The 24,105-nt window shown below is 50.8% G+C and overlaps 2 protein-coding genes across 4 annotated transcripts in view; both read right to left on the minus strand.

Moving 5' to 3' along the window:
- FAM166A (family with sequence similarity 166 member A) overlaps positions 1-954 on the minus strand; it is a 75,592-nt gene extending 74,638 nt beyond the window's left edge. The window contains exon 1 of the mRNA XM_054007444.1: positions 899-954. Coding sequence (XP_053863419.1) covers positions 899-954 — 56 coding nt within the window. The remainder of the gene's footprint in view (positions 1-898) is intronic.
- A 4,886-nt stretch (positions 955-5,840) lies between these two features.
- The window catches only part of LOC128825418 (discoidin domain-containing receptor 2-like), a 146,121-nt gene continuing 127,856 nt past the window's right edge, over positions 5,841-24,105 (minus strand). For all 3 annotated transcript variants that reach the window (XM_054007928.1, XM_054007927.1, XM_054007929.1), the window contains 3 exons: positions 19,333-19,567; positions 14,884-15,033; positions 5,841-8,131 (listed from right to left, as the gene is read on the minus strand). In XM_054007928.1, the coding sequence (XP_053863903.1) occupies positions 7,991-8,131; positions 14,884-15,033; positions 19,333-19,567 (526 nt within the window). In that variant the 3' untranslated portion in view covers positions 5,841-7,990. The remainder of the gene's footprint in view (positions 8,132-14,883; positions 15,034-19,332; positions 19,568-24,105) is intronic.

Consider the following 24,105-nt stretch of genomic DNA (forward strand, 5'->3'; position numbering starts at 1 on the left):
GAACAGAAGAGAGTCAGGCTCCAGGCTTTCATTTATGGTGTCTGGCTCTGACCCAGCCCAGAACAGCAATTAAAGGGAAAGACCTGCTCAGCCCCCAACAGCCTCAGGCTGGAGCATCCTCAACGCAGGTGAAGTCTTTTGGAAATTTAGCTGCAAAGCTCTAGCAGGTGTTCTCTGAGCAGGTGTAATCTGCAGTTTTTCAAAGTCTGATGACTCGGTCAAGTTTGGGCATATTTTAAAAGGACTGGCAAAAGGCAGGTCCCTGATATAAAGGCCAAGCCCCTGCCAAATTTCAAAACTCTACTCCAAAGAGGCAGTAGAGGTTTTAAAAGAAAAGGACATCAGAATTTAATATGGGCAAAATATATTTTTCTTTACCCCATTTCCTACAGCTGAACCATTTTGGCTGATGGTCTCCAAAATAATTCAGCCTGAAACAGACACCCTGGGCGGAAAATTTCAGCCCAGACCATCACAGTTTGGCAGAAGTTATGAGAGATTGAAAATAGCATCTTATAAAAGGAACTGTCAGGCAGCCTTCGTAATAGTTGGTGCTATCAGCCCCACCTATAACATGCATGTATATACATTAACAAGCTTCTCCCCCACATACCCAGGCACACACACATAATAAAACTATGTTAAAAAAGAATGTTAACGTTGCAAAGTCAAGCACTCACAAATGAGGAAATGCCAGACCTTAATTCCATCTTTAACTATATTCTATACAAATGCTCCCCGCTTCATTCAGTGCACTTTTAAATGGAGAGTTTAATTATATCAGGAGACAGATCACAATTCATGTAAACAATACATTTCCCTCCTCCATCCTCCCCAATTACACCAAGTTCCTTCAGCAACTGTAAGTGATAGGTTCGCTGTGCGAGTCAGAACTCACCCTGGGATGTAGTAAGGATCCGGGGTGAAGAGGCTGTGTTTCGGTGGGGCTGACATTGTAGGTCAGCATCTGTGCTTGGGTCTTCAACTTACAGGAGGCAGGGACTGGGTGAAGTCAAACAACATGGTTGCCATGGCAACCATTGTGAAGATGCCACAAAGCCACAACAGCAGCAAAGCCAGAAAATTTAATACGCTAATAATGACACTTCACACCAAACGAAGCCCTGTGCTTGTCAGTTTTCTGGGTCAACATGTACAACAGACAACTGGCCAAGTTCCGAGGGGAGGCTAGGGTCTGTCCAGGACAGTGAGTAAAAGTGCTTTTCTTAGACGAACTACCTTACTTGAGTTAGCATAATACACTTGGAAAGCCCCCGAACACCTCTGTAAGACACAGTTTAACACCTTTGAAGTTGTGTTAGCAGGTTGTGTAGTAGCCTAGGTCATGTAGCGTTCACCTATAGTGCAAGATACCCAGCTAACATGGCTGTGAAGTTGTTAAACTGTGTCTATACAAGGTGCTTCAACTCATGTTAGCGAACTCGATTTTAAAGTGCTCCCTATAGCATAACCAACATAACACACAAGCCAGATTAATATTCCACAGGTTGTCCCAGCTACCAGTTTAAACTTCCCAAAGTAGCCATCTAGGATTGTGATGGGACAGCTGCCCCTCACTGGTATGTAAGAGGTTAAAGCAACCCTGGGCAGGCTGTGTGTGATTTTTCTCCCAGATGCATGGGAGATCAGACAAGGTATCTGCGACATGGAGCCATTAGGGCTGTCTGGGTGGGGGTCAACTCATTTGAATGGAACACCCTGCCAAGATAATGGAAATAGCACACCAGGTATTTCAGCCGGAGTTCCTACAGTACCCTGCTGCACATGGAGCTCCGTCTGGGTTCCCATAGGACCCTGCTAGGCCCAGCTCTCTGCGGTCTCCTGCTGTGCTCTTGGAGTCTTCTCCCTCGGGGAATGGGCCAATGCTTCCAGCAAAGCCAAGCATTGTTCCCTCTGCCCCTTGGCTTCCACCTGTACCCAGGCCAACTCTTGCTCTACTCCGTCCAGCTGGCCAATGACTTTCCCTGGGGATATGTTGGACTCGTCCAAGTCTTGTTGGCACTTCCTCAGCAGGTCCCTCACATCTTGGGCATCATGGTCTCACCTCTGGGGTCTCCTTACCCTGGCTCCCAGCCCCTCTGCTTTTTTTCCCCATCTGGGCCTAGACCCTCTGAGTCCTGGATCACTGTCAGGTCTTTCCCACATGAGGGCTGAGTAACCCACCCAGTCTCTCCCCAAGATTACGGGCCACACCAGGTCCTTGACCACGCTGACCTGGAATCTAGCTCGCCGGCCCTGTACCTCCAGCTCAAATTCTGCTGTGGGATAGACTTGGGTCTCCCCATGTACATAGGAGACACATACTGGGAGGTGTCAGTCCAGGCTAGTTGCCTTCACCTGGTCCTCCCAAACCAAAGTGTACCTACACCTTGAGTCTACCAGACCCTTAACTACCTCAGCTTGACTGTCACTACCCATGGTGGGGCCACGCTGATTTGATTTATTTGGGGATTGGTCCTGCTTTGAGCTAGATGGACTAGATGACCTCCTGACGTCCCTTCCAACCCTGATACAGTAATTCCTCACTTAACGTTGTAGTTCTGTTCCTGAAAAATGCGACTAAGCGAAACGATGTTAAGCGAATCCAATTTCCCCATAAGAATTAATATAAATGGGGCGGGGGGATTAGGTTCCAGGGAAATTTTTTTCAGACAAAAAATTATATATTATATAGACACACACACAGTATACGTTTTAAACAAACAATTTAATACTGTTCACAGCTATGATGATTGTGAAGCTTGGTTGAGGTGGTGAAGTTAGAGGGTGGAAAAGGGTGGGATATTTCCCAGAGAATGTCTTGCTGCTAAATCAGTGGTTCTAACTTTTGTACTGGTGACCCCTTTCACATAGCAAGCCTCTGAATGTGACTCCCCTATATAAATTAAAAATACTTTTTTATATATTTAACACCATTATAAATTCTGGAGGCAAAGCAGGGTTTGGGGTGGAGGCTGACAGCTCACGACCCCCCCATGTAATAACCTCCTGATCCCCTGAGGGGTCTCAACCCCCCGTTTGAGAACCCCTGTGCTAAATGATGAACTAGCACTCGGCTGAGCCCTCAAGGGTTAACACATTGTTGTTAATGTAGCCTCTCACTCTACAAGGCAGCAGGAATGGAGGGAGGGGAGACAGCCACACACCTTGTGTGTGGGAGAGAGAGAGAAACGCACACTGCCCCTTTAAGGAAGCTGACCCACTCTTAACTGCATTGTCTTGGATCAGGAAGTTGAGACAGCAGCTGCTGCCCCAGGCTCTCTCTGTCTCTCTCTGTCTGTGTCCCCTCCCTGCTCTAGATGGAGAAGGGGTAAGCAGGGTGTAGGAGCAGGGGGGAAGGGGACACCCTGACATTAGCCCCCCTTCCTTCCCCTCCCCGCCCAACAAGCAGGGGGCTTGGGGAGCAGCTCCAAGGCAGAGGGCAGGAGCAGCACATGGCAGTGGGGGGAGGGACAGCTGCAATTGGTAGCCTGCTGGGTGGCTGCAGCACAGGGAACTTAGGGGAGCGAGGAGCTGATGGGGGGGGCTGCCGGGCCACCCTGGTTCCAAGCCCCCACCAGCTAGCTGCAACCGGCTGCTCTTCCTGCAAACAGTGGACAAAGCAGGTGGCTGCCAAACGACGTTAGAAGGGAGCATTGCACAACTTTAAATGAGCATGTTCCCTAATTCATCAGCAACGTAACAACGTTAACCGGGACGACTTTAAGTGAGGAGTTACTGTATTCTATGACCTTTGGGGTAGACCCCCCACTGATTGGTCCCACTCTAACAGTTTAAAATAGTCCCATTCCATTACTGGGCAGTTCCTTTTAATGTAGCCAGGCTGGCCCCACCTGTAGCAGACTACCGGGTCTCCTAGCTCCTTTGCACTAGTACTTCCCATAGGCTGCAGGGCTCCCTGGACTCCTTGCAATTGCAATGCACCCTTTGAGTCTAGAAGCCTTGGGGCTTTCCCCCTTGTGAGCTTCCCTGGGCCACCCCCTGGTGCACCCCTTTCAGTTGACCATACAGCTTGGGCCGTTCCTCTCCTTCGACCGCAAAGTAGGCCTCAGCTCACTTGATTGCTTCCCCCACTGAGGCCGGCTGTAAACTCCTTACCCAGCTGTGTCCCTCCTGGTAAGACCGTCACGAATTGCTCTAGGACCACCTGATCCAGGAGCTTCTCCACCAGGCTGGTCTCTGGACCAAGTCAGCGCATCGCCAGGTCCCATAACTTCTGCGCCAGACTCCGTGGCTGCTCCCCTTGCGGGAATGATGCTGTCCGGAACTTGTGCCTGTACCTCTCCGATGTCAGCCCTAGACAATCCAAAATGGCTGCCTTCACCTCTGGGTAGGAACTTGCCTGCTCATCGCTTACCGCCCAGTAAGCTGCCTGTGCCTCACCCATCAGGAATGGTGCTATGTGGGCTGCTCAAGTTGACTCTTTCCAGTCTGCTGGATCTCCTGCCACCATTGTTGCGCTACAAACTGGACCTCCTGTTGCCATTGCAGGTTCTCCACTAATTGCATCAGTAGGGCCTGGGTCCCCTGCTGCTGCTGGCCTGCCACCATCAGGCGGATCCCCTCTTCCATGGCCATGTACCCCTTGTTGATCAGGGGTCGGTCCAAAGGATCCCACTTCTGGTACTAAATGTAACAGCATGGCACCCACCTCTCATGTGTGCCTGCGATATCAGACTGTACCCCCAGGGCTTCCTCCCTGGAGGCAATGGTTTCACTCTCTTGGTCTACTCTCACCCCTGCTCGGCCAGTAAGTAGTTCACTTCCCCTTCTGGGGGTTTCTTGCTATCTGACTGTAGGCCAGTTCCCCACTGGGCTATTGGGGGGGGGGGGGGAAAGCCCAGGCCCACCCACTACTCTGGGTCCCAGTGCAGGGATCCTAAGAATAGTAGCTACATGCCACCATGTCCCTTTAACTACTCTGCTTTCAGTTCCCTGGGCCACTTCTGCATGGCCCCAGCCTTTACCAAAGCTTCATCCTTATCCCAGGGCTCATCTAAGTTCAGATCCAGGAGCTCTTCCTTTCTGCCCCAATCCTTGCCAGCACTGAGCTGTCCATGGTGCTGCAGTTCCCTTTCGCTAGTCAGGAGCTCTATCTGTGCTCCCACAGATCCCGCAAGGAACTGACTGGCTCTAGCGCTCCAACTCCTTTTATATGGCCCTCCTGCGCCCTGATTGGCTGCTTCCCCTGCAGCCACTCTAGGCTGCTTGGAGGACTTCTCTACTGCTCCTTTCCTGGTACAGGTGTGGCAGAACACTGAGGCCTCCAGTAAGGGGCCTCCGGGCCTAGCCCACCCCATCACAGACAGCCTGCATGGTTAGCCAAGTCCTCGTCCCTGCTCAGTGGAACCATACCAGTTCCATTTGAGTTAGGGCCATCTGTGCTGACAGGGCAAGGGAAGCATCTGACACAGGCTGTTTACATCTGTCTATGATTAAAAACTGAGAACTATTCTTGGTTGTAAAAGTGCCTGTTGTGTTTCCTCAAACCTGAATGTTTTGAGCTAATATAATAAGGACAAAAATACTAACGGAAAGAAGTGAGACATTTAAGGGGAGGTGTCCCAGGGCACCAGGAAAACCACTGCAGCGATACTTCCACTTCTCCTTCAACCCTTATCAATTCTGCATGGACGACGCAGGCCTTTCTTCTCAAATGACGCTTAGAAATTCCTTCCTGTGTCCATTTCATGAAATGACCAATGGATATTCATTCTAAGGTCACAAACTGCCATGTATATAACAAGGCTATAGCATGTTGATCTAGACATATGTCCTCTGTGCAGACACTCAGATAATAAGGAGAAATTCACTTCTGTTGAGTTTACCATCACGATTTATTGATATGAGAGACAAATGTTGTATGAATCAATATTTAAATGGAGGGAAACTAAATCCTGACATTAACAAACACAAGAAGTCAGTTTCCGTATGCTTACATATTCCAAATGTTTTAAATCAGAAGTATCTGCAGCTCTCTCCTATGGCTGTGAAGATGATGGCAGAGAGCCAGAATCAAACTATTATTTGCTTCCTCTTAGCCAGTCAGGAAGCAGATAATTGCATAACTGAACTGATTGGCTGAAGCAAGAAAAACTGTTAGCTTCTGAAGAGCCAATCAGGATGCAGTCATTTGCATATGAGATCTAACTGATTAACATTGTTAAAGACGTCAGTATAGTTGATCTCTGAGGAAGCAAACAGTAGAAATTTACTGAAGCATCACAGGACAGTTTCGAGCCAATTTTGCACCAGGATTTTCTTCTTGCACACACACAGTCCTAATTATTCTCTTATCGTAGCTAAATGCACTTTCTTTCTCCCCAATGGTCTCCCCCTCAATACACACAGAGCTCTTCACATCAGCCCATGCTCTGGCAGTGGATAGAATATGTTTATGACTCAGGAAAGGTTATGACTAATTCCTGCTCTGAATTAGGTGTGTTAGAAGAGTTTAAAAAGCCTGGAGAAGGAAATGCTAAATTTTCACCTTCTCCATTTGAGGAGATTTTTCGTTTGGTCCTAATAGCACTTTGTTATGCAATAAGGGTACTGTGGGACGTCCACCCAGACACCTGATAAATCAGCAATGGAAAAAGTAGGCTGCGGCATAGGCTCTGAATTCTCTGCCTCCTATAAAACCTTGGGAAAGAGCATTCTGTGACATAATCAAAATAAGAAATTACTCGCAGTTCAATGACTAGATATTTTTTAAGTAGGAGGCCTAGGGTGTGAAAAGCAAGCCCAGCATGATTAGCAATAACATTCTCATCTGGTGTGTCAGCCCCTCCTTGCCAGAAGGAAACCTCCCGACAGGGCCAGGCAGGCAGCACACGTTTGCCTGTATGGTAGAACTGGCCCTGCCACAGCCGGAATGTCCGCCAAGTTGACAAGAAGTCACCCAGTACAGGTGGGCAGAAGCTGGAGTGGTAGGTGCTCTCTCCCTTGTGCTCGGGCATGCACTGAACTCTGACAAATGACGCAGCCATTCTGCTTTCACCCATGCAGTCTCACCAAATGTGAGCTCCCTCCCACCACATAACAGCATTGACCTAGACAGCTCATATTAATGGGTATTTATACAGGATTCATTGCACATCAGTCCATTCTGGCTACAAGTTCATAAGGATAATAAATCTACATCGAGACAGTAGTACAGTATCAGCTATTTTCCAATACAAACCTCTACCCCAACCTTTATTTGCAGGTCAAAGAAAGATCCTCTACTACAGCAACCTTCCTATGACCTTTGACATTCATTTTTTAAAGATAAAAATCCAGTGTGGGAAAAAGGCACATATATAACAAAAGCAGTGCTGAACAACCACAGGAATAAACGGACATGGCCTTGGATTCTTCTATCCACATCATCTGCAGTCCCTGATCAAATTACCTCCAAAGGGTTGCTAAATCTAACTCTGTCTGGTTCTCAAGTCCCCTCAACCACTGCCTATTTCTATTCATTTATAGTTAGTTACATTATATATATTTTCTTTAGCAAGGACATACTGAATTGCTTGCTAATGTGCACAGAGCTTCTATATCTTTAGAAGACTGGAGTCTTTCTTTCTCCACATCCTTTCTTCCAATCCTAGCTCCTGAGCTGTTAGCCTTCTCTTCTTGTCTCTTCGGGGAGAGCTGGGAGTCCCTTATAAAGTCTTCTCCAGTTTTTTTGTCCACAGGTGTCTGTAGCCATGGGGTGCCAAAGAAACCCCCCTCACAGTATTCCCAGGAAATTATGCAGAACAGGAGATGATTCTTCTACCAATAAGATAGGTTTCATCTGGTCATGTATGTCAGACCATGGCCAATAAAACAAGCAGCTGCCATGGACATCTCAATTTAAAAGAGATTACAGTCTAAGGGAGTGTAGTGAGGGCTGCCTGCCCATCTGTTTGGGAGAGACAGGCAAAAAGAGACACCACCGAAGTCATCCTGTTCTCAGCAATTTGTCTCTTTTCCACTCAGGTCAAATGTTACAGTCCATTTGTTCTACCAGAAAGTGGTGAATCATATCAAAAGTGGGACGATCCTTTATATCTCGGCTCCAACACTTTAACATCAGGTCAAACACAGAGTTTGGACACAGAGGTGTTTGGGACAGATAGATCTGCAAGCAGAAAAAATACAACTACTTCAGTGTTATTAATTACCCAATTAATAACAAGGGGTGACTGCCATTTCTCTAGGTTTTACAAGGCAGTGCACAGCCATGCATTATCTTAACACTTATTGGGATGACTTCGTGTGGGCAGATAAAGTTTCACTGTCAGCCCCTCAGGGAGGAAACTGATACATGCATACACATTAGCTACGTGGGTGTTTTGTTAGCTCAGTTGATAACAGAGCTGTGATCAGAAAATGGGATCTTCATCCAGTGAGAAATGCCAACATTTCAAAATTTGTTCCAAATCGAAACAAAAAGTCAAAATTTCCATATTTCCCATGAAATGAAAATTCTGAAAAATGTCAATTCAGCTGATAATGGAGAATTGTTTTGTTTTGCTAAGATAAAAAAGTTTCATTTTAGTAATAGAAAAGTTGCAATGATAAAGTCAAAATGGATTGTTTTTACCTTACCGAAATAAAACATTTCAACATATGAACAAAACGAGAGTGTCAAAACCATTTGTTTTGACACTTTTCTGTCTAAAATGTAGTTGAAACCGACAGGTTCCCATGAAATGTTTTGATTTCAACAAAGCTGCATTTTCCAAACGAAAACTCTGTCAAAAATTCTTCAGCCAGCTACAGCTGACAATCCATTTCCCAGTGTGATGAATTTAGGGTGACCAGATGCTAAGTGGAAAATATCGGGACTGCCGCGGGGGGGGCGGGGAGGGACCTTTTTAATGGTTACACTCACCCGTCCGGGTCTTCGGTGGCAATTCGGCAGAGGGTCTATCAGTCGCTGACAGTCTTTGGCGGCATGTAATAAACCTTGCCCGCCAAAGACAGAAGCACTCGCCGTCAAAGACTGTCAGTGACTGCAGGACCCTCTGCCAAATTGCCACCGAAGACCTGGACGGGTGAGTGTAAAGAAAAAAAAACAAAAACGCTCGTAACAAAATATCGGGACAAATGGTGTCCCGACCGTACTTCGGTCGGGACACGGGACAAACTCCTCAAAATCAGGACAGTCCCGATTTTATTGGGACATCTGGTCACCCTAAATGAATTGGGGCTATGTCTGTACAGCTTACGATAATAGGAAAAACTGCTGTATCATGATTGCCTCTATGTATCCGGATCCACCATTTCTGAGGGGTTCTGCAGCAGGGGCTCTCCGGAGGGACAATGGGAAATACTCAAGGTTAACAATAGTATGAACACGTCACAAAGGTTATGCTAGAAAAGCAGCTGAATCCTTAGAAAGAACAGTTTAGCCGACTACTCGGAAGGGAGGGGGGGGGAGGTAGGAGCTGTCCAAGTTTGCCATGAGTAGAAGGAAAGAAAAACCCCTGGGGGGGCGGGGGGAGAAAGGAGGAGGGGGAGGACGGAGGCATGGTGCAGGAGAGAGGAAGATCAGGCTGGGTAAGGGATTCTTCCTTGACACAGATGGATCCCCAAGGACTCACCAGGGAAGGGTGACCCAGTGACGAGACGGTGGGTTCAGATGTTTATTGCTTTGTTTCAGATGTGCTCTCCTGTGCTTTACATGATCAAGTAAAGAGCATAAATGTGTTAGACCCCATGCAAAGTGTGGGGCGTGTGCTCACCACTTCACAACTGCTGTAGGCCCCTGAGAGAGAGCAACTGTAACCAGAAGCCTTATGCCATTTGGGTGGAGTTCAGGGAGCGGGTTAAGTAACTGGGGCAGCCGAGGGGCAGCCTAGGGCAGGTGGGCTGAGCAGTCAGTGCCCAGGAAATGTGCCAGACAGGCCAAAGGAGGAAACAATGCTGCAGCCTGCTGAGACCCAGGGAAGCTTGAAACACCCCCAGGCATTCAGAGCAATGGAGTCTTGGCTTCTCCTCACAGCAGCCCTAGTGGGTGGTAAGGAGGGGTGCTGGCTAGGATCTGGGGCACCTAAAATCACAGCAAGAATTTGTGCACCCTGCCAGCAGCTGGCCCTTTGCTGGCAGTCTCAGCAGAGAAGCCAAGGCCTGTGTGAGCCTGTCTTCACGAACAAGGTCAGCTCCCAGACTGCTGCACTGGGCAGCACAGTATGGGGAGAAGGTGACCAGCCCTCTGTGGAGAAAGAAGTGGTTCGGGACTATTTAGAAAAACTGGATGTGCACAAGTCCATGGGGCCGGATGTGCTGCATCCGAGGGTGCTAAAGGAGTTGGCGGATGAGATTGCAGAGCCATTAGCCATTATTTTTGAAAACTCATGGCGATCGGGGAGGTCCCAGATGACTGGAAAAAGGCTAATGTAGTGCCCATCTTTAAAAAAGGGAAGGAGGAGGATCCGGGGAACTACAGACCAGTCAGCCTCACCTCAGTCCCTGGAAAAATCATGGAGCAGGTCCTCAAGGAATCAATTATGAAACACTTAGAGGAGAGGAAACAGTCAGCATGGATTCACCAAGGGGAAGTCGTGCCTGACTAACCTAATTGCCTTCTATGATGAGATAATTGGCTCTGTGGATGAGGGGAAAGCAGTGGATGTGTTATTCCTTGACTTTAGCAAAGCTTTTGATATGGTCTCCCACAGTATTCTTGCTGCCAAGTTAAAGAACTATGGGCTGGATGAATGGACTGTAAGGTGGATAGAAAGCTGGCTAGATCGTCAGGCTCAACGGGTAGTGATCAATGGCTCCATGTCTAGTTGGCAGCCGGTTTCAAGCGGAGTGCCCCAGGGGTCGGTCCTGGGGCCAGTTTTGTTTAATGTCTTTATTTGATCTGGAGGATGGTGTGGACTGCACTCTCAGCAAGTTTGCAGATGACACTAAACTGGGAGGCATGGTAGATACACTAGAGGGTAGGGATCGGATACAGAGGGACCTAGACAAATTAGAGGATTGGGCCAAAAAAAAACCTGATGAGGTTCAACAAGGACAAGTGCAGAGTCCTGCACTTAGGACGGAAGAATCCCATGCACTGCTACAGACTAGGGACCGAGTGGCTAGGCAGCAGTTCTGCAGAAAAGGACCTAGAGGTTACAGTGGACAAGAAGCTGGATATGAGTCAACAGTGTGCTCTTGTTGCCAAGAAGGCTAATGGCATTTTGGGCTGTATAAGTAGGGGCATTGCCAGCAGATCGAGGAACGTGATTGTCCCCCTTTGTTCGACATTGGTGAGGCCTCATCTGGAGTACTGTGTCCAGTTTTGGGCCCCACACTACAAGAAGGATGTGGAAAAATTGGAAAGAGTCCAGCGGAGGGCAACAAAAATGATTAGGGGTCTGGAGCACATGACTTATGAGGAGAGGCTGAGGGAACTGGGATTGTTTAGTCTCCAGAAGAGAAGAATGAGGGGGGACTTGATAGCTGCTTTCAACTACCTGAAGGGGGGTTCCAAAGAGGATGGAGCTCGGCTGTTCTCAGTGGTGGCAGATGACAGAACAAGGAGCAATGGTCTCAAGTTGCCGTGGGGGAGGTCTAGGTTGGATATTAGGCAACACTATTTCACTAGGAGGGTGGTGAAGCACTGGAATGGGTTACGTAGGGAGGTGGTGGAGTCTCCTTCCTTGGAGGTTTTTAAGGCCCAACTTGACAAAGCCCTGGCTGGGATGATTTAGTTGGGAATTGGTCCTGCTTTGAGCAGGGAGTTGGACTAGATGACCTCCTGAGGTCCCTTCCAACCCTGATATTCTATGATTCTATGATAACACAACTCTGTCATCACTAGATAAAACAATCTCCAGGTCAAGGCACATTGGTGTGGAGTGTGTGTGTGAGGCTCACCCTGCTGCTTCAACTGTTCTAGAAAGAAACAGGGGACTTCAAGCTTCAGGGCGGTTGAACTGGTATCTTCCACCTTCTCTCTCACTGAGCCATTGTGAACCAATCAAACCAAGGATTAGATTTTACACCTCAAAACCCAACTTGGAGCAAGTATCTTGGTCTGAAAGCAGAACAGTGAGGGAATGCAGTCGCCCCTGGGGGTTTGTTCAAACGGCTTTACCTGCATGGCAGCAGATTTTGGAGGTGCTTTTCACAAGAATCCATCCGACTGATGAGTAGCTCCACGGGGCACTGTTCAAAGGGCTTTTCCCCTGACCTTTAAAAGCAGTAGCTCTAAAGGTATTTTACACAGCTCCAAAACTGAGATCTGGGCCACATCTCTGACACTACCCTGATGGGTGTGTAGTGAGAGAGTGCCTGACATCCTGAGACGTGGCAATGAGGCCAGTGCACGTTCTGGGGCCCCCTGAAAGCTAGGGGATGGGCCACAATTATTTTTCTTCCTCTTCTCTCTCCTTTCTTCATGGTGGATTGCTCCTGAGTGTCTGATTGGCTCCAGTTAGGAAACATTTTGTCCGTTTGGAAGAATGAAGAAAGCCGTGGGCTGTTCTGCTTGATTGGCACTCTAAGGGCTGCCAGTTATTAATCATGAATGAGCACGATTACAGCTCAGCAAACTATTCATAACAAATATTGTATGTGACAAATGTAGCCGCCCTTTCAGCTCCAGGTACATCTCTGGGCAGAGAGGGATGTCCTGAAATGGATTTAATGTTCCAAATTATTCTACATCTTTATTGGTGAATTGTTTTAAGCTCTGAATTGATCCCAATTCATTCTCCAGGCATATGTTGATATACTATTTGCTCGTTGCAGTGTTTAGTCACATAAGGCAGGTGATAGTTGAATGACCGGCTGAACAAGCCCTTTCAGGGATCATACTTGTATGTGGACATTCAAAATTTGATTTCCACGAATCCTGGTACGTGTGACTTTGAAAATCACATTCCACAACCCTGTTCCTGCAATTGAAACCTATCCCTGGAATGAGTGCGGGAAGCAAACCAAAAAACAGGGTGGCTGAGCTCTGTTGCCATTAATTCATTCCAGAATTGGAGGGCATATTTCCCGACGTTTGTAGCAGTGTTTGCCCATCCCTTGTTGCTATGCCTGTATGCTGAGTGCCTTTGGTGTCCTCTGTGCCATGTACACTAGAAAAGACACAGAGCCTCCCCCCAAGGAGTTTACGTGCCATACTCGGACCGACCAGAGAACTGTCACTGGTGGCAACTTCCATTTGCCTGTCTAACCCAGCCACCCACATCCTCGGGCTCACCTACTCCTGTAAACAGCTCTCCCACTCACCAAGTGAGCCTCTCCCTCAACCTTGTCTTCAGCCAACACTGCTCCCGCTCTGATCTCTCTCTATCAGACGTCCCTCTCCAGCCCTCACTCAATCCCATCAGCATCGCCCACAGCCTCCTGGCCCTCCATAGCCTCTGGGCTGGTGACATCCATGTCTCCTCTGCCAATCTCAGCCTTCTCCTCAACACGCTCCCTCCACTCTGCCTCCTCCTGCCCTGACGGCTCCCGCACCCCCCTCTGACACCATAGAGTCTGACCCCTGACTGGTTCACCCCCCGCTCCGGCTTGTATGCTCCTGAATGGCCCTGCAAGGAGTCCCAGGACCATGCTGAGTTCCTCCTCTACAGACTTCTTGTCTCCTAGTTTTCCTCTTTCACTGAATCCCACGTACACCCCATTACTTCTTCACCACCTTCAACTTCCTCCTGAAACCCTCTTCCACCCCTCTCTGTACAGGATCTGCCTGACTTTTTCAGATGGAAAATGGACAAAGCCCCTTTTCCTCGAACGCCTTCTTCCCCTTCTCCCCTGCTATGGACCTTGAGGTGTTTCACTTCCTCCCTGCTGCTTCAGCAGTCCTGTCCCTGCCTGTTGCCTACCTCCATTGCCCCCAGGCTCCTTCTAGTCTCCTCCTCCTTCTCAATCTGTCATGACCCCCCGGTCCTTTTCCCTCCTAATGTAAACCAGTGTGGGTCCCCCCAACCTTCAGTAAACCGTCCCTCAACTCCTGCTGTCTCTCCCTTCATTTCAAAACTTGCTGAGTGTGCAGTCTGCAACCAACATGCACCGAACTCCTCTCCTCCAACTCTGACCTGGATCCCTTCCAGCCTGGCTCCTGCCCTCTGGACTCCACTGACTCTGCTCTCAGGCTGGTCTCTAATGACCCCCCTGGACAAATCGAAGGGCCTCTTCTCAGCCTCCTCCTCCTCCTCCTCTCTGCAACACTGGTTCACAGATTGGAGTCTAAGGCCAGGAGTGTGATGATGAACAGCACTTTCCCACATGAGTCCCTTCTTTGGAGTGGACCATGCAGAGGCCTGGCACCTATGAATGACAAGACAGCAGTCACGTGGCTCCCAAGAAAAGGGACAGAGTTCCATGGAATAAAGAGCACAGTCAGAGAAGGATCCCAAAGGATTTTGCCTTCAGCTGCCGTCTCGGGGGAACACAGGTGGCCGAGAGGGCACAGGAACAGCCTTCTGTAGGGTGAGCACGAGGAAGACAAGTGGAGGCTGTGAGGGCCAGGGTTACAGAAAAGGCCCGGCCACAGGGGAGGAGCTGTTCCCACTGGAGAGATGCGGAGGAGACACCAAGAAAGTCAAGGCTGACAGTGAGTGAATGGCTGCATCAGAGACGGCAGGAGTGTGGAGCGTGGACTGGGCCAGGAGGAGGTGACGAAGGGACTCAGGGAGAGCAGCACGTGTAGAAAAGGGAGGCAGGACACAGGGGATCCAGTGCGGTGCAAGAGGAGGGGAAGAGGCTACGCGCCGAGGGTCTCTGAGGTGAAGGGGGAAGGAAGGCAGGGCACTAGCTGGAGAGGTCAGGGATGGAAGGCAGAGGATGCCAGGGCTGTGTGAAGGCCAGGAAAAGGGAGCTGCTGAACAAGATTCGGGAGAGCGAAGGGGGAGGAGGGTGCCTGAGCTGCCTCACCTGCCTGCCCTGGCTCCGGAAGAACTCCCCTGTGTTCTCGATGACCTGCTCGTCCGAGAGGAGGCTGTAGGGCTGCTCCTTGCACAGTGTGAACATCTCCCAGAGCGTGACCCCGAACGCCCAGACGTCGCTGGCTGTGGTGAACTTGCCCTGTGGAGAGAAGAGCGGGTCGGCTGCTGCCACACGCACGGGGCTGCTTTGTGCCCAGCCTATCGACCTGGGACACAACTGCTGGGAAGAGTCGACCGTTTCAATCCACTGTCTGCACACACGACAGGAAACAGAAACCCAGCGGGAGAGGGTTGGGGGGTCCAAACTAGAGACTCACTGTCTCCTTCTCTGAGCAGTCACACATGGTACGGCACGTCCTCGCTAGAACACCCTTCACGATTACAAGCCTTGGGCTACAGCGAACCTGGTCCCTGGATCCCACCTCGAGCCCTGCCGCTGGGGTGGGGGCTGAGAGCTGCTCCGGCCCTGGGGCTGTGGGGGGGCTGAGAGCTCCTCTGGCCCTGGGTCGGTGGGGGGCTGAGAGCTCCTCCGGCCCCGGGTCGGTGGGGGGCTGAGAGCTCCTCTGGCCCTGGGGCTGTGGGGGGCTGAGAGCTCCTCCGGCCCTGGGGCTGTGGGGGGCTGAGAGCTCCTCCGGCCTCGGGTCTGTGGGGGGCTGAGAGCTCCTCCCGCCCTGGGGCTGTGGGGGGCTGAGAGCTCCTCCAGCCCCAGGGCTGCAGTGGGGGCCTGAGAGCTCCTCCGGCCCTGGGTCTCTGGGGGACTGAGAGCTCCTCCAGCCCCGAGACTGCAGTGGGGGGGCTAAGAGATCCTCTGGACCTGGGTCTGTGGGGGGCTGGGAGCTCCTCCGGCCCTGGGGCTGTGAAGCGGCCAGGGGCTGAGTGCTCCTCCGGGGCAGAGAGCTGTCAGCCATGGTCATGGGCCGGAGGAGCTCTCAGCTCCCGTTGTGGGGCTCAAAGTGTCAGCCACCCCCCTTCCCCCAAGCAGGGCTCTTTCGCTATAATGAACCCCTGGCTATAACAAACAAATGGCTCGGCTCCCCAGGGGTTTGTTACAACAAGGGTGTACCGTACTTTTAAAGCTGGGGCGGTAGGTATCCTGGATATTGACTGCAAGGAGGTGAAGAGTGTTGTGGGTTAAGGAACATGCAACTTCGGCAGCAGGATTTTGAGGAAGCTGCGTTCCAGGCAGACCTTCCGGAGAAAGAGTCTCGTATACAGTACGACCCACTCGCGTCTTACCCACGTGCAGGGGGGAGGGAGGGACTGCAGCAATAGAGCCCGGCTGCAGGGCGGATGGGTGTCTTCGCTGGCAAACGCCAGACAGCCCGAAGGGGTTGCAGCTTGGGGAAGGGTCCCTGGTTCGGGAAGCAAGTTGGAGAGAAATTCAGGGTGTTTCTGCCTCTCTCTGAGAGATGGTGTTTGTGTCTCCAGCGGCAGCAATCTCAGGGGTGAGCTGTTGTGCTCTCCCCAACAGCACTGGAGTGTGGCCCTTTGCGCTGAGCAACACGCGGTCCGTTCTCGGTGGTTGGGGCTTGGCATTAACCAGCTAATAAAACGACTGCAAGGCGGCGTGACACTAATACATTGCGGGGGGCGGGGGATGAGTTGCTGGGGGCCTGGCAAGGACTCAGGTTATCCTGGATGGAGATTAGGTGCCACAAAGAAGGAAAATGAGCCAGTTCACAGACTCCACATTTTTTCGAGTTGGAAACATCACTAAGGACAGAAATAATACAAAGGAACCTAGAGATGAAAATGTTTACCTACAAAATGTGTGGGCCTGTATCTTGGGGTGATAACTGTATTGGGCCCGAAGGGACGTGCGGGGTAACTGCAGGATTGGACGGCTTAGTTAGACAAGGAAAATCAGGCTGAATCTGAGGGGAATGTCCTGAGAGTGAAATGCATCAGGCGGCAGAGTTGGCTCCTGAGGGGAAGAGGTGGGAGCCATGTTGCTTGGGACCTTGAAAACTAGCCTAGGCAAATCAGTAAAGGCCGCCCTGTGGGTACCAGCCTTGCCAGGCTGGCTGGGGGCATGGCGTCCTGCAGTGCTTTTTTGCCTCTAACTCCCATCCCTAGGAGTCTTGCCACCGTTTTGGTTCCGTGGTACAATATTGCTGGCAGCTCTGCCTACCTAGCAACTAACTCCAGGGCCAGATTTTCAAAGGTGCCTAAAGAGGCAGCTCGGCACCTCCCGGGATTTTCAAAAGTGCCTCAGCAGGGTCCAGCTCCACCAAGGGAGTCAGGCGCCATGACGCTGAGCAAATCCCAGGAACAACCCTGTGATTCACAGAGACTGGGCTCCTGTACAATGAATGGGGAGAGATCGGCCCCTTGGAATTCGATTCACAAAAACCAGCGCGCTAGGCGGGGAGCTGCCTAGCCAATGGGCGATGCCGAGGAGAGGGGTGTGTTTTAAGCATCCCCCCCTCAGGGATATAGGCACCTAACTCCAGGCAGCAGGGAAGTGCCTATCTCTGAAACCCACCCCCATGCCGGGTTTCTGAGCCCAGGCTCCAGCCCGGCTGGGAACGTCTACACTGCTATTCTTAGCTCCGCTGCCCGAGTCAGCTGACTCAGGTGTTGAAACTCGCTGCCGCGGGGTTTTTTTGCAGCACAGACATACCCATAGGCGCCTGCCTTGCGCCACACACGGCGACTGGAGGAGGCAGTGCTGGTGGGGCCCACCTTCTAGCTTCTAGCTCAGTCATCAGCTCACTTAGGGTTACCATATTTAAAAATTGAAAAAAGAGGACACTCCACAGGGCCCCGGCCCCGCCCCTGCCCCAACTCCGCCCCTTCCCCTACCGGCCCTGCCCCAACTCCACCCCTTCCCTGTCCCAACTCTGCCCCCTCCCCTGAGTGCCCGCATTCCCCCTCCTCCCTCCCAGCCATGAAACAGCCCCCAGACCTCCGGACCCTGCACCGCCGGCCGGGCACTTCCCCTCCCAGGCTCCGGCAGGAGCTGCTGCGTGCTGCTACCTGACTCCTCAGCTCTGTAAGAGCCGAGCTGCCCGAGTGCTACCGGCTTCAGGCAGCCCCCATGTCTCCGGACCCTGCGCCCCCGGAGCGGAAGTGCCCGGCTGGCGGTGCAGGGTCCGGAGGTCTGGGGGCTGTTTCATGGCTGGGAGGGAGGAGGGGGAATGCGGGCACTCAGGGGAGGGGGCAGAGTTGGGACATATTTAAAAATTGAAAAAAGAGGACACTCCACAGGGCCCCTCCCCGCCTGAAGGGGAGAAAAGACTGAACAGGAGCCTCCCGCCATTCAGCTTAGTGCTCTAACCACGCAGCTATGGGATCGTCTGACAGGGGGCGCCTGCAGTCTCTCCTATTGAAGCTGTTGCACTGTGGATTAAACAATGAACGAGTCATTGGATCCGAGAGAGAGCACGGGAGAATGACTCTGTAGATTGGTGGCTGGGGCATTCACTTGGGAGGTGGGAGACCCAGGTCCTGATTCAGTGACGCTTTTGTTATTTAGCCACAGGGGAACAGCTTCGACAGGAGACGGAGGGCTCACTACTCCCTAGCTCAGGAGTCAGAGCACTCACCTGAGAGGGGCAAGTGCCCTATTCAAAGGGGGAGGGATAGCTCAGTGGTTTGAGCATTAGCCTGCTAAACGCAGGGTTGTAAGTTCAATCCTTGAGGGGGCCACTTAGGGATCTGGGGCAAAATCAGTACTTGGTCCTGCTAGTGAAGGCAGGGGGCTGGACTCAATGACCTTCCAGTTCTAGGAGCTAGGATATCTCCATTTATTTATTTAAATCCTTTCTTCCGCAGCCAGAGGAAGATGGCAAAGGGCTGAAGAAAGTACTCCAGTTGGAACTTGGGTTTACTCTGGACTTTGGTTACTCCAGAATAGGTGGAGTGTTTGGTTTAGCAAAACAGACTTACCAGCCACTCTGGCACACACAAGGTAAGAAATTTGTCACAGTTTAAATACTTAAAATCCAGTTTAAGCTAGGGAGTTGAGGAAGAGGGAAAAGTTCTCTCTCCTTCCCTCCACATTTTGGCAATTGGTAAACGGAGGCACAGAGAGGTGACTTGCTCAGATCCAAGCAGGGAATCTGTAGCATTCAGGAATAAAAACCCAGCGTTCAGACATTCAGTCCTGTGCTGTAACCATGTGGTTGCCTTCCTTCTCTGGAGGAAGAGCTGGAGTCAAACAGTGCCACTGCAGTCTGCATGGTGGAGAGTCAAAGGCTGCACACAGCATATGGGATGCGTGGCATATAGGGTGAATCCAGTTACCAAAGGGGATACAAGATAAGCCAGCTGCCAAGATCCTATTGATTAGTAAAGGAGACAATAAGGATAGAAAAGGAGACTTGTGCTGTTACTCAGTTTCCTGTACGAAGTGTGTCCACACACACACACACACACACACACAGAGGGGCACACACAAAAGGAAGAGAGAAAGCACGCTGAGAGCAGCCCTTACCAGGAGGATACTTTCCCAGGCCATCCAGCGTATAGGCAGCACAGCTCTGCCCTGGATACGGTAATAATCCCCGCTGTACAGATTCCTGCTCATTCCAAAATCGGCAATCTTGATGGTATGGCTGTTCCCAACCAGGCAGTTGCGGGTGGCCAGGTCTCTGTGCACGAAGTTCAGGGAGGCTAAATACTTCATTCCAGAGGCGATCTGGGTGGCCATGAACAGTAGGTTGGAATAGCTGCATTTAAAATAAACAACCGAAAATCAAAGGAGAGTTTCCTTGCAGTTGCTTTTCTCTCGACTCTTCCTGCAGCGGGAACCTTGCATGCCATGTGTTGCAATAAGCAAAGTGGTGTCACTTCCCTCCCTCATTCCTCACTATCCCTGGCAGTCTCGACTGTACATTTACAACGAACGAACTGTCTTTCCTGACGTGGGAGCCATGTTGCTGAGGTGGCTGGCCGGGAGCAGCCAGCTCACACCTGCAAGTTAGACCCTTTGGGTACGTCTACATTGCAGCTGGGAGCCAGCCTCTCTGCCCGGCTAGAAACGTTTGCGCCAGCGGGCCTTAAACGCGTGCGCTGAAAATAGCAGCGTGGACATGGCTGGGCAGGTGGACACGTGGGTTAGTCACTGGAGCACGGATCCAGGGGGGCCGGGGGGCCCAAGCCGCAATGTCCACACTGCTATGTTAGCACACTAGCTGGAGCCCCGCTACCGTGACTCTGGCTCCCTGGACTCTCTCCCAGCTGCAGTGGAGACGTACCCTGAGATGCTGAGAGCCCATAAATCAGGGATTTCACAATGGTGGGCCAGATTTTCCAAAGCACTCAGCTCCCATTTAGTCACCAAAAGACGCAGACAGATTTCCAAGGGTGCTCGGCACTGGGTCCTCAGCCATTTTGATAATAGTGTGTGCTGATCCCTTGGAAATCTGGCTCCAAGCTACTGGGAAATCTGGCTCCAAGTCACACGGGTCCCTGATTTATGGGTGCTGGGTGGGGCTTAGGTATCTAGGTCACCTGACTGGGAGTCACAGACAGAGGCTAGTGCCTGTAAATCTGGCCCTAAATGGCACATTGTTATTTCTTGGGGAAGAGCTTGTGTTCTTGCAGGGCTGAGAAAGGGCAGGACGTCCTGATCACCACCATTACCATGTCTCTGGAAATACGGTTTGTTATTTTTCATTCCCTTAATCCTGCCTCCTTGTGCACATGTATTATGTCTTTAATGACATGATCACATGTGGGTTTTGCCAGCGGACCCTGTCTCAAACAGGTCAGAACTGAGAAGATGAGTGAATGAAGCAGGTGCCTTCAGAAGGAGAAAATACAGTCTTGTGGTTAAGGCAGTGGGGTAGGACCCAGGAAAGAAGGGTCCTATCACTGGCTCTGCTACAAGCTTCCCTGGGAAGAGAGGCAAGTCCCTTGGTTCAGAATTTTCAGAAGCAGCCACAATTTATTATTTGTGTTACCACAGCACCAAGGAGCTCTCCACTACCTGCACTGCCTGGCCAATGTGTGTGGGCTCATGGCACCAACACACACCAGGTTGTTAAGGTTGCACCATGTGCGTATTTATTCTTTCCTTGCCACGTATAACAGCGTACGGCAGGGTTACAGCAAGAGGAGGTTTCCCCACAGCCTTTACGTCTCAGCCCAGTATCACCCTCTGAGCTTTCCTTCTGTTTTCCTGGCTTCCCGCTCCTTTCACTTATGTCCTCCCAATTACATCGCTAACCCAGGTGCTCATAATCCCCCAACAGAAAATGTTTAATTGCTCATAGCTGAGCTTGCAGCCCTCTTCATGCTGCAGCACTATCAGTGACCGGGGTGCTACTAATAGTGCCCCATCACAGGAACCTAGCCATGGACAAGGATTCGTTGTGCAAGGTGCTGTACAAACACAGAACAACGAGATGCTTCCTGCCCCAAAGAGTTTGCAATCTGAATATAAGACAAAAGACAACAGACAGACAGACGGGGGCCTACAAAGAAACAAGGAGACAGCGTTGATCAGCAGGATGGGCCGTGGTCTCAGCACACCAGCAGCCTAGTTTGTTGTCAGCATCACTTCAAAGGAGAATTTTGAGGAGGGGTTTGAATGTGTATAATTAGGCAGGGTGTGGATGTTTACAGGGAGTTCCTCCCACGACCGAGGAGCAGCCTGGGAGAAAGCACACAGGGGCCTGTTTGGAGATTTAACAAGTGGGCAGTGAAGGCTGGCATTGGCCGGAGTAGAGCGGGGAGTTGACCTCTCAATAGCAAATGAGAGATGATTGGTAGGTGGGGAGGGATAGCTCAGTGGTTTGAGCATTGGCCTGCTAAACCCAGGGTTGTGAGTTCAATCCTTGAGAAGGCCACTTAGAGATCTGCAGCAAAATCAGTACTTGGTCCTGCTAGTGAAGGCAGGGGGTTGGACTTGGACTTGATGACCCTTCAGGGTCCCTTCCAGTTCTAGGAGATGGGTGTATCTCCATGTATTATTACTATAGGCCATGAAGCTGGGTGGGGATATGTCACAGAGAGCCCTGAAAGCGAAGCCAGGCAGCTTACATCTGAGGCACTGGGCAGGCAGTGGAGGGATGCAAAACAGAGAAGGGGTGACACGGGCAAAGCAATGGGCTAGGAAAATGATCTTTGCAGCAACATTCAGAGTGGGGCAAGATTGCATTTGTCAAGGTCACAGAGAAGGATGTGGCAGTCATCCAGATGAGAGCCTGGACGAACATTTGAGCTGTGTGGATGGATAGGAAGGGCTGGATCGGAGATGGTATGGATGAAGAAGGGCAAAATTTAGACATAGCTGGACACGAGGACCTAAAGGGAGGGCCGAGTCAAAGATGACGCCCCGTTTATGGGCCTGAGCGACAGCATAGTGGTGCTGTCTACAGTGACCGAGAAGGAGGTAGCAGGAAGGGTTTGGGGGGGAAGTTAGGAGCTCTGTTTTAGCCATATTTACCATGCAATGGCAGCTAGACTTACACAAGGAGCTGTCCAAGAGACAGGCTGAGATTTCAGTTTGGACAGAAGAAGGCAGGTCTGGAGCAGAGATTACCCAGAGATAAGGTGGAGAGGGACAAGGGAAGGGAACCGAGGACAGAGCCTTGTGGAACCCCCACCGAAAGTTGCAGGGGGCACAAAGAGGATCCTCCCAAGGGCACGCTGGAGGAACAATTAGAGAGGAAGGAGGAGAATCAAAAGAGGACAGAGTCACAGAAGCCAAGGGACGGAGAAGATTTCAAGAACAAGAGCATGGCTGATGGTGCCAAAGGCAGCTGATAGGTCGAAGAGGATGAAGATGGAGCACTGGTTCTGAGCTTGGCTAGAAAGAGGTCATTAGTGACTTTGGTGAGCGTGGTTTCAGTGGAGTGCCAGGTGCAGAAGATGGACTGGAGAGGGTCTAGGGTGGAATTGGAGGAGAGGAACTTCAGACAGCGATTGTAAACAGAGTGCTCAATGAGCTAAGAGATGAACGGGAGAAGGGAGATGCGGTGGAGTGGCAAGCGGGGTCAAGGGTGGGTGTTTTTAAGATGGAAGAGACTAAAACGTTTGTATTGTGTGGGGAACGAGCCAGAGGCAAGTGAGGGCTAACAAGAAGAGTAAGGGAGGGGATGAGAATGGGTGTGAGGGAGATCAGGAGATGGGATGGGGACATTGGGGCAGGTGGTGGGGTTAGAGGAGAGCAGATGAGAAACTCCTGTGTCTATGACAAGAGAGGAGGCAAAGCTGTAGAAGGGTAAGGGAAGGCTGTGTCTTATTTTGTCAATGTTCTCTTTCAAGAACTTAGGTACAGGAGGAGAAGTGGGGGAGGGAGGGTTTGAGGATTGATTCAAAGGAGGTGAAAAGTCAGTGGGATTGCACACGTGGAATTTGATCAGGGTGGAAAAGTAGAGTTGCTTGGCATAGGACGATGGCAGAACTAAGGAACAAGTTTCTGGCATGGTCAGAGGATATTAGAGATGTTCTGCTGCATGAGAGGAGGAACAGAGGATGTTGGGGGTGAGCTAGGGCTGGGGCTGGCAAAGGATTCAAGAGACTCAACAATCACAGGGAAGAAAGGGAAGAGAATGCAGGGAGCAGAGAGCATCAGAGAAATTATCAGCATTGATGGAGTGAAAGTCAAAGAGGGTATGTCTACACTGCAATGTAAGCCCAGGGTTAGCAGAACTCGAGTTATCAGTCCCTGGGATTGTTAACCAAGGGCTTGAGCATCTACACCCATTTGTGACCCCAGGTTAGGAACTGGTGAACCCCGGGTCCCAACCTAGGGCTCCAGCATCTACACTGCATTATGTGGGCCCGAATCCAACCACCCAAATCCCAGATTTCTTAGCCCCCCTAGCCCTTTGTTCGTGGTGCAGTGTGGAAGAACATGACTGCCCAGAGGATCAGCCCATGGGATTGTGGGATACTTTTGGCAGACTCCCAGAGCACAAGTCCAGTGGGGTTGTGCCATAACTATAAAGGGAAGGGTAACAGCCCTCCTGTGTACAATACTATAAAATCCCTCCTGGCCAGAGACACCAAAATCCTTTTACCTGTAAAGGGTTAAGAAGCTCAGGTAACCTGGCTGACACCTGACCCAAAGGACCAATAAGGGGACAAGATACTTTCAAATCTTGGTGGGGGGAAGGCTTTTGTTTGTGCTCTTTGTTTTGGGGGTTGTTCGCTCTTGGGACTAAGAGGGACCAGACATCAATCCAGGCTCTCCAAATCTTCTGAACAAGTCTCTCATATTTCAAACTTGTAAGTAACAGCCAGGCAAGGCGTATTA

The sequence above is a fragment of the Malaclemys terrapin genome, chromosome 17, assembly GCF_027887155.1.
Source record: "Malaclemys terrapin pileata isolate rMalTer1 chromosome 17, rMalTer1.hap1, whole genome shotgun sequence".
Taxonomy (NCBI): Eukaryota; Metazoa; Chordata; order Testudines; family Emydidae; genus Malaclemys; species Malaclemys terrapin.